Consider the following 14,426-nt stretch of genomic DNA (forward strand, 5'->3'; position numbering starts at 1 on the left):
GTGAATGTTCTTCAAAGGGCTCCCATTGTTCTTTCTTTTGGGTTGAATTTTATCTGCCCTGCTTTGGCAATCTCATAGATATCCATGTTGGAAGGCACCCTTGACGATCATTGAGTCTCAGCTTTGACTCCTCACTGCTTGAGCTACACTTCAATCTCAGAATCAGTGTGGCTGTAAACTGATGCCTTGAGGAGCTGGAACAGAGGCTACACACAGAGTTAAGGAGAACAAAATGGGTATTTATTGTGAGGCCTACGAAAGGCCTACAAAAGCCACACCCCAGCAATATAAGTGCCACAGTCATGGCCCCTGCCCAGATGGCTCCAAGATGGAAGGAAAGGAGAGGGCTGGTCACAAAATCTTACACTTTTATAGGTTCTGGTTAATTTGTATGAACCCACCCTCCACCTTTCCACGTAGTTTGCGCTTAGGGCCTGAAGTTTGGAGAAACTGTCCTTGAGTTCTTCACTAGAATAGGACTGTTTTGTCTTCCTCAGCCTAGCACATCAGAAAATCACATCCAAGGAGAACAGGAAAACTTAAAACTAAAGGCATCATTTCCTCCCTTTAGAGGCTCGACAAGGCCTTTACCTTGTCGAGTCTCTATTCTAAATATTAATAACAAGTATTTAATTACAGATAAGTGACCAATAATAATAAATACCCACCATTAGATAAATACCTACTAGTAAATACATACTTGATAATAAACGTAAACATAAACCTAATAACAATAAACATCTAACAAGAGTAATATCTTATACAATCAAATGTTATATAAAAGAAAAGTAATTAGGCCCAGAAGAAAAACTATCATTTCCACCAGTCTTTGTTGTCACAATTGTTCAGAAGCAGAAGCTTTCTTAATTCTGGAGTAGTGAATCCAGGGTCCTCTGCCAGCAACTTTGACTAGAGTGAAGGTAGTCAGCAGGACTTTAAATTGTCCTTTCCACTTGGCTTGCAGAGGATCACTGTCCCACCACTTCACATAGACCCAGTCTCCAGGCTGGAACAGATGTGCAGGGGTGTCCAGTCCTATGGGTCTGGATAGCACGATGTAACTCTGAAGCTTTCGGAACTTCTGCAAAGTGAAACTTAGAGCCATTAAATAACACTGTAAATCATGTTTCCTCTTCATGTCAGTTGCAGCCAACAGTGGAGCCATAAGATCTTCTTGGTGGCAAACACAGAGGCCAACCCAGCCTTGCCCCTGATTATTTCATGAGGGTCTTGGCCAGCCCTGCTCTTTCACCTGGTTATCAAAGCAGAGTTTCACCTGCCTCATCCGGCAACAAGTGGCTACCAAAGCACACAAATTTGCATTAACATTGGAACTACAATGGGGTGCAGCAGCTCGTTGAAAATGCCAGTGGCCATGGGGAACCAGCCAAAAGGAACTTCCCACCAGTGGTGTTCTCCTGCCCTCCTAATTTGTTCCATTCCCTATTTTATAACTTTACCCTCATGGTGAACTGTTATTAGGATCTTTTTAGCTTTGGCCTTGGCATTTTCTGGCAGCTGCTGCAGATTTGCATGCTGTAACATTTCTTCTACAAGTATTTGTGTTTATACACAAAACCACAGTCTCTAATTGTAGTTACATTACAAATACATGTATTTACGTTACCAAACACAGTCTGGGTACAAGCTTCCAAGCCTCCAATTCTCCTTCTTCTCCCTGACAATGGTTTTGGTGAGGTAGGCATGTAAAGGAATTGATGCTTCTCCAATTTGAATTCCAAAGGTAGAAGAAAAAACTGTGTTTCTCTTACCCCAGTTACCCCAATAACATGTACAGTGTCGTGACTCAGTTTCCCTTCTAAGGTATTTAACATAGAATATGCTGCTCCACAATCTACAAAAATTACTTGATGTCAACTTTCCCCAGCTTAGTTATAATCAAGGGCTCTGCTGGGGGAATAGTCCTTGGTTGCCATCACTCAGAGCCTGAGCCACTTGAGGTTTGTGCTACAGAGAGCTGGGAAACTGCGGATTTTTCTTTAAACACTGGACAGTCCTTTTTCCAATGTCCCCACTTTCTACAGTATGCACACTGGTCCTTCTGTGTAGGGGAAGCTTTGTTGGGTGACTTTTTCTGAGTTGCCTTCTTACTAGGTTGGGATTTAACTCTTTTAGTTGAACCTCTATCTTGAAACACTTTCCAGGCAACCTCTAGCAGCCTCTCCATATCTCGGACCCTCTCTCTCTTTTGCAGCTTCCTTCTTATATCATTTGAGGCCTGACCCATAAACAACAAAACCAGATGTGCTTTACCATCAGCTGATTCAGGGTCTAGATCAGTATATTTGATGGCAGTTTCTCTTAACCTGTTCAAAAAATCAGATGGTGATTCATCATCATTTTGTCTTACTTCAGAAAGCTTTGACCAATTTATAGCTTTAGGTGCTCCATGTTTTAACCCATATACCACAAGACTTTGATATCATTTTAGCCTTGCCATATGTTCTGGTATATTTAGATCCCACCCAGGATTCTCAAGGGGAAATATCTGGGTGACAGTACCCTGAAGAAATCCACTGGCTATGCTCCCCTCCACTGAGGTTATGATGGCTTTATTGATCATTTGTCTCTCAATGAGGTTGAGTAATGTATCTAACATGGAGTTTAAATCTGCCCAGTCAGGGATTTGTGAGTTAATAGCCTGCTCCACTAATTTTGCCACTTTATTTGGGTTTTCTTTATATTTTCCTACAGTAGTTTTCCACTGTTCTCACTCTATAAGGGAGTATGGTACTTTCACATATACTGGCCCCTGATTACCAACTGCCTGTCATAAAGGCACTTGCAAAACTGGTTCTCTGTCCCTCTCCCTTTTTGATCTAGTGCGGTGGGCAGTTGGGCTATGCTCTCTGAGGACCTTTTTGGCTATCTTTCCCCTTCTCCTCCTGTTTAAGGCAGCAATAACCTCGTCCATTTCCTCATCCTCCTCTTCCTCCTCAGAGTCATTTGAGCAAGAGCTGCCTGACTGTTGTAGCCAAGAGTCGATCTCGGCTATCCCAATCCTGGAAAGCATCAAACAAGACCTGTTGTGACTCCGCTGCCAGGCTGTGTGTCTGCAATCTTTGATGATTTCACCTTCCGAGGCAGCTGCCTGGCCTTTGGTTTGCCATGGCACCTCACAGGCCTGAGAACGGAGGAGGTGTCGCTCCCCTTTGGGAGGTTCCCTCTCCCCCTTCCCTGTAAAAGGCCCTGTCCCCCGGCCTCTCCCCTCGGGAGGGTGCCAGGGGCTGCACACACTGGCTCTCTCCTCCCCCCTTCCCCACTGTTATGAATGATGTTCTATTTTTTCCAATTTATCAAACAACAAGATTAAATTTAATAGTAAGTTTTTAATAGTAACAAAATGAATACAATCAAAGTATTGGAGATGACAATTAAAGTATTGGAGATGAAACAAAGTGCATGTATTTAAGAATATACAAAATTTGGCAGTAAGTAATTTAGTATAATTGAGGTTCATATAAAGCATAAGCAAAACCGACCGGGGAGGGGCCCCCCTCCGACCGGGGGTACGGGGAGTGGCTCCCATTCCTCACGTACCAAAGCATCCAGGCTAACAATCCCACTTATTGACTGTAGGCTACAGAAGTTTCTAGAAAGCTCCTCCTAGTTTCTATTCCTAAAATCTACGTAACTATACTGCACGGTGCATGCTCCACTAATGGGTTAGGGGGGTCTCTCATCCTTTTGAGGGTCTTATTTCCGATGAAGGCTCATCATCTTCATCAGTGACCGAGGTGTGACCTGCAGGTAGCGCAGGCGCCCTGTGTGACTGAGCAGATGTTTTCCATAACATGACTCTAATTGAGTCCCATGCTTGGAATCATCCCATTTTGGCCCATTTCAAGTTGGAAGCTCAATTTCTAGATGCTGTTTATCAGACCTACGTCCTTCTACTATTCTTATCTGACTTTCTTCCAACCTCCTTCTTCGACTCCCAACATCTGGAAGATGTCCTTTGCCCTGTCTCACCCATCTCCCCCCTCACTCTGTAACAATTGTCTTCCATTGATCTAAATACAATTTTGTTAATATAGTTACAACTTAATTAGCACATTTATCATAGTGATAAAGAAATTCCTCCACAATCATTTAATCTCTCTTTGGGCTGACACCACCATCTTTGCTCAGCCCAGCTCCAGAGCAGCAACACATGCAAACACGACACAATTATTTGTGGGCTAGGGAAGGACAGCCACGTGCAAACAATCTCTGTACCAAAGTACCCCTCAAGTCTTGTGCTCAGTTTTGAACCTCTTGCTGCAAGAAAGGCATCAAGGGGCTGGAGTGTGTCCAGGGAAGGGCAATGGAGCTGGGGAAGGGTCTGGAGAACAAGTCTGATGAGGAGCAGCTGAGGGAGCTGGGGAGATTCAGCCTGAAGAAAAGGAGCTCAAGGGGGACCTTCTCACTCTCCACAACTCCCTGACAGGAGGGTGGAGCCAGGTGGGGTGAGTGTCTTTCCCAGGTAACAAGTAACAGAGGAAATGGCCTCAAGCTGTATAACAGGTTTAGATTGGGCATTAGGTGAAATTTCTTTACTGAAAGGATAGTCAGGCATTGAAACACGCTGTCTAGGGCAGTGATCGAGTCACTACCCCTGGAGGTGTTCAAAAGGTGTGTGGGTGTGGCATTTTGAAACATGGTTTAGTGGTGGGCTTAATAGTGCTGGGGTAACAGTTGGACTCAATGATCTCAGACATATTTTCCAACCTGAACAATAATGTGATTCTAAGTTTTTGCTGAGCACGATGAGTGAGAATGAGTGAGATGAGTATTCCACCAGGCAGGACGATAGTGAGAGGAAGGACAGCCCCATCTTCTGGAAGCTGAGGTGATTGAAGCTCCTGCCCGATTTTGGCAAGAGATTCGAAGCAAGAGGCCTGCTTTGGGGTGGGTTTCTGCTGTAAACTCAGCAGCAAGGTGCCACTGGCATATGTGCTGTCCTCACCACGAGCTGGCCTGCTCGTGTCAGTAAGCTCTGAGCAAGCTCTGTATGAACTCACCGCCTGGCCCTAAAGGATTGGCAGAACAGGAAACTCTTTCAAAGGTGTCTAAGGACTTGATGTTGATGTTTGAATTTCCCTTTCATATTGCTGCAGCGTTTTTGTTCAGGTGCTTTATCCCTGCAGCACAAAGCTGTCATTTATTTGTAGTAAGAGATTTTGTGCTTTTGAAATTAAAGCCAAGGCAGACAGAAAATAAAAGTATTCCAAGACACTTTAATGCATTAGGCAAGTGTTAATTAGGGGAAGCTGCGTCTTTCCAGCCCTTGGGGGGAAGCATATCTTGTGTAAAAATAATTCAGAAAAGGGCAAAGCTGTTCTGCCTAGTGAGATTTTTGGTTCTCCACAGTTTGAGGAAAACACAAAATGTACTCATCAGTGGAAAAAGTTATAACACAGTGAGAATAACTTAGAAGGAGCTGATGGGGTCCAAGGCCAATGCAGAATGCGTGGCCACAGCTGGGAAAGCAGCATCCTTGCTCAGGCAGGCACACAAGCAAGAAAATGGGCTGAGAAAACATGGCAGGGTTATTTAGGGAGCTCCTGTGGTCACAGTCCTACCTGTGAAATGGCTTCTGCCTGCTCACGGCCTGTGATCACAGGAGCAAGCAGAGTGTTATCTCACCCTCTTCCCAGGAGCTTCTGGGAACCAGCTCCTGGAGCAGCAACTGGCAGTGATGGTTATTGAAAAATACACTCATGAAGCTGCATCTGGAGCTGGCCACATTTTCCTGCCAATTTTCAGCAAATTGTGTACTTGGAAGAACGATGGAAAAAAATCTACCAAGAATCAGTGAATATGACTCCTTAGGTGAAACTGTCTCCCACTTATTATCCAACTCAGCAAATGTTAATGCCCTATCCCTGAATTCAAATTCCCATCAGAGCCATTGTCTGTCCCCAGACAATGGCCTTCTTTGCCCTGGTAAACCCAGAAAATGGGCATTTTCTCAGAGGATGTAAATTTGGCTTTTTAGACAACCCCTCCACACACACACACACACACACTGACAAATCTTTCCAATAATCTGGGAAAGTATTATCAAACAAAACCTTTTCTGCTAAAGGGGAAACACTTTGCCCAAACCACTGAGATGCTAAGGGACAACACATTACTTTAATATTATCTTAAATGAAGAAAATTAGATGTCCTTGGATTTAATTTTACCAGTATACATACCTTCCACTGATTTTCTGACTTTATTTTAAAAGAGTGATTCATGCATTTAGCTTTTGGTTAATTTTAAACTTATTTTAGGAGTCATAATAAATCTCACTTTGGAAGAGCAGAATGATTAATTTCTCAACTACATTTTTGCTTTGAAGTGTCTGTTGGCGGTTAATAAAATAAGTCCTTTTACGTTTTCTTCAAAGTGACAAAACACAAATACACGTGGATGCTTTGGGCCAAAGGAGGGGGCTGAAAACCTGTCTGGCAGTGGGAATTTAGCTGAAAGGAGGAGGGGAGCTGCTGCCTCACCACTCTGAGGAAAAGTGCTGCATTTGTGCAGCCAAAACCGCTGCGTGTGGAGGCAATGGGAAATTTGGGACTGGATCTGCAGAGATCCTGATTTAGAGGGTGGAGTCTTGGGCAATGAACATTACATTTTGTTAGAAAACCACTCGTGTTTTCACAGCGCAGATTTCATAAACCTGATGTCTGTCTGACTGAAAGTTAAGTGCCTTACAGCCCTTCCCTCAGTGTTTGCTCAGTGGTGAATACTGCACTAGGCTCTGTGTCCAGCTCACAGCTGCTTTTGGAGTCTGTCTAGAAACACTCATGCCTCTGAGACATGGAGAAACGTGCAGGCTCAGAGGAGCAAACTGCCAGCTGGCAGAGCTGGGCAGCCACCCTTGGAAGCCATTGGTTCAGGCTGGCTGAGGATGAGCCTCAGGTGCTCAGCACTGAGGTTTTTTACAAAGACCGCAGTCAGAGCAGAATGCCGAACTCAGGTGCTGGTGCTCTGGACCACTGCAGTAGTGCAAAGGTCCTCCCACCCTTGGGGAAGCATTTCACCAGGAACATTGATGCTACCAAGCAATTTCCATGCTAAGTCAGCATCTGTGTTGCCATCATGGCACAGAAGAAGGGAGAAGGGAGAAAAAAATCAAAGCAGATTGGAATTGAGCAAGGGATACGCCATGGAAGGAGTTCTCTCTGGAAGATAAAATTCTCAAAACCAAAAATCTTTATTTTGCTAAAATATTTCACATTTCTCTTAGGGAGAGTCCTATTTTGCTGTTACACTTCAGTCACTCGTTTTCTTTGCAGTGTCCTAACTTGCAGTCTGATTGCTGGCTCTGCTTGTTTTCTTCCATTTTGCATCACCCCCACAAAAGAAAGGATCACCACACAAAAGAAACAGCTGAAGAGGGGAGTAGATAAAGTCAGCAAGTACTTTGTGAGCAATTTCCACCCTTTATTCATCGGTAGATGTGATTTGGGCTAGGCAAATGATTGGAAATGTTTGTTTCCCTCTCCCCTGCTCAGGGTGCTTTAACAAGACAAGGAAACAACTAGAGACAGGGGAAGATTGATGTTCTGGAGGGGGCAAGCACGTCTACAGCCATTCACTTGTTATGCTTCTCCAGGACCAGAGTGGAATACATAAACCTCTGGCTCCAGCTAGAGGCCACTCACGGCTGGGTTTCTAAGCTGAACAGAGCTGTCCTTAGGAAGTATCACTCTGCTCTGTTAAGGTGTGTGATACAATAGGCCCAATATCTCAAGAAGACCAGAGAATAGAGAAATTGCTTGCTTCCCAGAAAGTGGCTCAATATCTCTCGTCTGTGAGAAGCAGAGACTAAGTGTTTTTTCTCCTTTACTTCTGTGTGCACAAACTCTCAGCTTTTTCACGTTAGTCAACAGCTTTATCTCAGCTTATTACTTGTTTTCCGTTGTATTTTCTCTCCACTGTCTCACTAGGAAGCGGAGTAATAGATGGCTTACTGAGCACCTGGCATTCAGACAAGGGGAACCCACTACACCCATCTTCAAAAAGGGTAGAAAAGAGCACTCTGGAAATGATCAACATGTCAGCCTCACCTCTGTGCCTGGGAGGATCATGGAACACATCCTCCTTGAAGCTGTGCTAAGGCACATGGAGAACAGGGAGGTGATTCTGGGCAGCCAAGGCTGAGTCCTGCCTGACCCGTCCAGTGGCCTGCTATGACAGAGCAAGTACATGAAGAGACAAGGCAAGGACTCCAGGTGTCATTTATCTGGACATCTGGATAGACTTTGGCATGATCCCCACAACATCCTCTCTAAATTGGAGAGAGATGGATTTGATGCCTGGACTGTTGGACGGATAAGAAATTGCATGCATGGTCACTTCAGAGGCCAACACATCAGAGTCAGGATGGACATGAGTGACCACTGGTGTCTCTAGAGGGTGTGTTCTGGGAGCAGTGTTTCTTAAAATCTTCATTAATGTCATAGACAAAGGGATCGAGGGCATCCTCAGCAGATTTCCTGACGTCAATGAGCAGAGAGGGGCAGTTGCACACCTGAAGGATAGAATGCCAACCAGAGAGATGTGGATGTACTTGAGGAGTAGAACCAAGGCGATCTTACTTGATTTAAAAAGACAAGTAGGGGTTGCTGCACCTGGGTAAGGGTAGGCCCCAGGATACACGCAGGTGCAGGGTGGTGCATGGGTAAAAAGAGGATGGGAGCTCCTGCCTGTCCGTGTCCTGTCTGCCTGTTGGGTCTGCCCCAGGGCAGTCAGGCTGTGACTGCAGCCATGTGTCCCCCTGTGGCTGTGGCCGGCACTGCTGTCCCTGCTGCCCTGCTGCCAGAGCCCTGTCCCTGGGCAGAGCCGTTCCCTCCCCAGCACAGCCCCGTGGGTGCTCCCTGCTGCGGCCTGGCCTGGCCCCAGAGCAGGGTCCCCCTGCGGGTGGCCCCGGGGTGGCCGCGTGTCCCCAGCCGGCCGTGCCTGGGCAGCTGCCTCAGCCGTGAGGGACGCAGAGCTGCGGGAGCCCAGGGCTCTGTGCCGCCCGCACTGCAGAGCTGCCTGCTCCAGCTGGCAGGGCCTCGGCGCCCGCCCTGTGCCCTCCCGCCCCGACGGCCGTGCCGGGCCCCGCTTGCTGCCCTCATGGTGCCACTGCTGGCCCCAGGGCTCTGCCAGGCCTTCTCCAGGGACACCTTCCCGCAGCCTTTCAGTCCCTGCACGGGCCCGGCACACACCTGCAGAGGGGCTCTTTGCAAGGGCCTGCAGGGACAGCGCCAGCGCCAGTGGCTTCCCAGTGCCACAGGGAGGGCTTAGGCTGGAGACGTGCAGGACATTCTGCCCTCTGAGGCTGCTGAGGCCCTGGCCCACGCTGCCCACAGAAGCTGTGGCTGCCCCAGCCCTGGCAGTGCTCCAGGCCAGGCTGGGTGGGGCTCGGAGCATCCTGGCCTAGTGGAAGGTGTCCCTGTCCTTGGCAGCAGGGCTGCAACAAGGCAATTTCTAAGGACCCTTCCAAGCCAAGCCAGTCTGTGATTCTGTGATCAGGGGGGCCGGGGGCAGCTGGGCTTCATTTCTGATTGGAACCAGTTCAGCACTGTCAGCCTGGTTGAGTTCTAGGAGTCTATCCACGAGCCCATATCCACAGCTTGTGAGAATTACCAACACTATAGGTCTGGCTGAGATCAATAAAGTCTTGCACAATCCAGATTCTGCAATATTGTATTTTATTGAAACAAGATCAAAGCAGTCTCCAAGTTGGCACTATCTATAGACCATTAATATGGGTTGCAACAGATAGCGACACAAGATATGGCTTTACTTGTATATAAAAATAACATCATACAGGTACTATACAATATACATATTATATACAATATAAATTTTATCCCTATAATTATATATAATGTCTATAGTATCTATATTTTATATGTATGTTCCATATGTATAAATACATTTACTTTATGAAAAACTTCCCAGCCAAAAATGCACTGGCAGTATTAATGTGTCTCAACAGATAGTGACACTAAATATGTGCTCTACTGTTATTATTTAAACATAATTACATATTCAACTCTCCAGAATTATTTCTTGTCAGGATAGAATAATTGCATTTTTCTTGTGTTTGATATTATTTATATAAATGCATTCTTTGTTTCATTGTATTTTACTATTCTATATGATAATTAATAAACGTATTTTTATATAATTTGTATACATGATGTAAATATCTATTAAAAAAAATCTAGATTCTTATATATACAAAATTTCAGGTCAGCTCCAAGACAGTTTGTCCAATGTTGACCTAAAGGTGTCCCTTTTGGGGACAAGGAGAGACACTGTCCATTGACTGATGCTGGCCAAGCAGTGCTGTTTTTTCCTCTTGGTCTTTTCTGCCCTGTTTCTTTTATCTTTTTCTGTCCCACATTCCCACTTCTTTCATACTTTAAATTTTGGCGCTTCTCAAAGGCCTGGAACAACCCCATGTTATGGGTGGGGTTTGGTGACTTTGGCCCTGCATGTACAGCATGTTCTCTCTTCACGCACATTCTCAGGAGTGGGGAAATTCCAGCAGGGCTTTATGCAGATCTGGGTGCCTTTTTTGGAAAATGTAATGATAGAAGGAGGTAGAATAAACCCTCCCGTGTTCCTCCACCTGCTGAGGCGGCAGGAGAGGCTGTGGGACCTTTGCCAGAGCCTTAGCACGCATCCTCTTCTCCTTAAAGCACCAAATTTGTACTCTGAGGTGGCTCTCTGCTGCCAGCTGCGAGCAGCACACGCACAGCGCTATGCAGGAGAATCTCTTTCAATTTTCAGCTTTGAGGACAGCTAGGAGTCGACGTTGCAGATCCAGGTACTCGCCTATGCCCTGGGAGTAGGCTACCGGATCCATGGCCAGGTGGTGGAAGAGGTTGGGTGGCTCAGCCATTTGAACATCCTGGGGCACACTGATCTCCTCAGGAAGCCTCCAGTTGCCCACAATAAAGTGGTTGAGGCGTTTCACTTGCAGGGATAAGCGCAGGCTCTCACTGATATCAAACATTCGCCTCAGGAAATGCCTCCTGCACCACTGTGACACAGGAATGGTGTTCAGGAGGTGCATGACAATGGTTTTCATAGTGTAGGTGGAAAAGCCTATGCCCAGCTGAAGAGACGTGAATAGCTTCAGGCATTTGAGGTGCAAGCTGTCACGGGGAGCCTGCATGGCAATGTGCTGGAAGAATTTCATCTCTGCCACAGCATAAGTCTCAGGCCACAGAGTGCTTGGGGTTCTGGCATATCCAGGCTGGCTGCTCACAAAGATGTCTGAGTCACCTCTCTGCACCCCAAGCTTCATCTCAATCCGGAAGCTTTCTCTGCCATTGGTCACCTTGAATTGGCAGGAGTGTCTGGAGGGCAGCAGCATTAAATGCCAATTTTGTGACTGAGGCAAAGCTGGCCAGATTGCTCTCACCAGCTGGCAGAACCAGCGGGCAGTTTTGTGCACATCCAGGTAGGAGTCGGTGCACAGGGTGTCTAGGAGGCTGGGATCCTGATTCCTCCTCAGCTCCTCCTCGGGGTGGTGCAGGAAGCACAGCATGTTCTCACCCTGCTGCTCCTTGGTGCAGGTGCACTCCAGCTGCACATGGACACGGAAGTTCCTCACGTGCCTCTGCTCTGCAGAGTCCAGCTCCAGGTGGAAGCTGTGGCCTCGGGGAGGAGTCATGGGGATGAGCACCTGGTACACAACATCCTGCTCACGTGGACTCCAGCCTTCAAAGGCGCTGCCCACCCCGATGGCTCCTTGCAGGACTGGGTAGAAGCTGTTTGATAAGACATGTCCAAGGTAAATTGCATAATTATCCATGAGGTTCCTTGTCCACTCGCAGCCTTTCTGCAGGTCCTGTACAGGCCACTGTATGCGTTCCATTAGAGTTCTTCCAACGTTATCGTCAAAATCATTGTCTTCTTCATGGACTGCAATTGCAAGATCACTGTTTTCTGCATTTGCAGCCTCATTGACAACTTCATTTTCAATATTATCTTCTTCATTTGGAGCAACATTAGTAACTTCCCGTACATTGCCATCATCATTGCTATCTTCCTTCCGATTCTCATCATCTTCTTCTTCTGCATTTCCAACCTCTACTTCTTCATTTGCATCCCCATTTCTGACTTCCTCTTCATTTGCACCATTGTTTTCTTCTTCAGGCTCCTCTCTTCGCAGGCTCCTTTTGGACCCCATCCACCATAGGACCAAGACAAGGACCAGGAGCACAGCAACAGCTAAGAGCTGCAAGAGCTGCACCTGCTTCAGGGTGAGCTGCTCCACCTCCTGCTCCAGCCTAATCCTCTGCCATTCCAGGTATTTTGCACGCATTTCCATGCGCAGACGGGTTTCCTCATCCTGATCATCACCCACGAGCTTCGGGTACTGGATGAGGCTTTTCAAGAGCACGAAAAGCAACACTATGGAATTCATGGTCTGCAGGAGGATGGAGAGAAGGCCTTGAGTGGGGCTGTGAGGGAGGCAAGTGGCAGTGGGGGCAGCAGGGACTGGGATCCTCAGGGGTCTGAGGGCAGGAAGGACAGGGCCCCAGACAGCTGGCAGGCAGCAATGCCTACCCACACCAGCATGGCCTGCCCAAAGCTCTCCCATCAGGGGCTGTCCCTGCATGCAGGGGGAGAACCCAGCCCCGGGTGCAGCTTTTATGCCCCGGCCCTTGTCCCCAGCCCAGCCTCCCCTCCACGTGTGCACTCACTGCTTGCCCAAGCAATGCAGGGCCAGCGTTACCTGCTGGGCCCTTTTATACCTGCCCCCATTGTGACACGTCCCCCCGATGTCACAGGTGTCACAGCGCATCACAACGCAGCCAACCCCACCCTTTGTCCCCACCCTGCCTCAGCCACTCAGAGTGACCCCTGGGTACTGGTTCAGGCTGCTTTTGAGTGAATGTTCTTCAAAGGGCTCCCATTGTTCTTTCTTTTGGGTTGAATTTTATCTGCCCTGCTTTGGCAATCTCATAGATATCCATGTTGGAAGGCACCCTTGACGATCATTGAGTCTCAGCTTTGACTCCTCACTGCTTGAGCTACACTTCAATCTCAGAATCAGTGTGGCTGTAAACTGATGCCTTGAGGAGCTGGAACAGAGGCTACACACAGAGTTAAGGAGAACAAAATGGGTATTTATTGTGAGGCCTACGAAAGGCCTACAAAAGCCACACCCCAGCAATATAAGTGCCACAGTCATGGCCCCTGCCCAGATGGCTCCAAGATGGAAGGAAAGGAGAGGGCTGGTCACAAAATCTTACACTTTTATAGGTTCTGGTTAATTTGTATGAACCCACCCTCCACCTTTCCACGTAGTTTGCGCTTAGGGCCTGAAGTTTGGAGAAACTGTCCTTGAGTTCTTCACTAGAATAGGACTGTTTTGTCTTCCTCAGCCTAGCACATCAGAAAATCACATCCAAGGAGAACAGGAAAACTTAAAACTAAAGGCATCATTTCCTCCCTTTAGAGGCTCGACAAGGCCTTTACCTTGTCGAGTCTCTATTCTAAATATTAATAACAAATATTTAATTACAGATAAGTGACCAATAATAATAAATACCCACCATTAGATAAATACCTACTAGTAAATACATACTTGATAATAAACGTAAACATAAACCTAATAACAATAAACATCTAACAAGAGTAATATCTTATACAATCAAATGTTATATAAAAGAAAAGTAATTAGGCCCAGAAGAAAAACTATCATTTCCACCAGTCTTTGTTGTCACAATTGTTCAGAAGCAGAAGCTTTCTTAATTCTGGAGTAGTGAATCCAGGGTCCTCTGCCAGCAACTTTGACTAGAGTGAAGGTAGTCAGCAGGACTTTAAATTGTCCTTTCCACTTGGCTTGCAGAGGATCACTGTCCCACCACTTCACATAGACCCAGTCTCCAGGCTGGAACAGATGTGCAGGGGTGTCCAGTCCTATGGGTCTGGATAGCACGATGTAACTCTGAAGCTTTTGGAGCTTCTGCAAAGTGAAACTTAGAGCCATTAAATAACACTGTAAATCACGTTTCCTCTTCATGTCGGTTGCAGCCAACAGTGGAGCCATAAGATCTTCTTGGTGGCAAACACAGAGGCCAACCCAGCCTTGCCCCTGATTATTTCATGAGGGTCTTGGCCAGCCCTGCTCTTTCACCTGGTTATCAAAGCAGAGTTTCACCTGCCTCATCCGGCAACAAGTGGCTACCAAAGCACACAAATTTGCATTAACATTGGAACTACAATGGGGTGCAGCAGCTCGTTGAAAATGCCAGTGGCCATGGGGAACCAGCCAAAAGGAACTTCCCACCAGTGGTGTTCTCCTGCCCTCCTAATTTGTTCCATTCCCTGTTTATACCTTTACCATCATCGTGAACTGTTATTGGGATCTTTTTAGCTTTGGCCTTGGCATTTTCTGGCAGCTGCTGCA

General features: G+C 46.7%; 1 protein-coding gene across 2 annotated transcripts; it reads right to left on the reverse strand.

Annotated features, from left to right (window-relative positions):
- Positions 1 to 10,778: 10,778 nt before the first annotated feature.
- On the reverse strand, positions 10,779 to 12,434 carry LOC148220897 (inositol 1,4,5-trisphosphate receptor-interacting protein-like 1). Of its 2 annotated transcripts, none has more exons than XM_088180867.1 (2): positions 12,214 to 12,434; positions 10,779 to 11,985 (listed from the first exon to the last, which is right to left on the reverse strand). In XM_088180867.1, the coding sequence occupies exons 1-2, from the start codon at positions 12,432 to 12,434 to the stop codon at positions 10,779 to 10,781; spliced, it is 1,428 nt and encodes a 475-aa protein (XP_088036993.1). The 2 variants fall into 2 exon arrangements, with proteins under 2 accessions (XP_088036993.1, XP_088036992.1); XM_088180866.1 differs by having other exon boundaries at positions 10,779 to 12,018; positions 12,124 to 12,434.
- Between the last annotated feature and the right edge of the window lie 1,992 nt (positions 12,435 to 14,426).

The sequence above is a fragment of the Sturnus vulgaris genome, chromosome 30 (assembly GCF_052056855.1).
Source record: "Sturnus vulgaris isolate bStuVul1 chromosome 30, bStuVul1.hap1, whole genome shotgun sequence".
Classification (NCBI taxonomy): Eukaryota; Metazoa; Chordata; class Aves; order Passeriformes; family Sturnidae; genus Sturnus; species Sturnus vulgaris.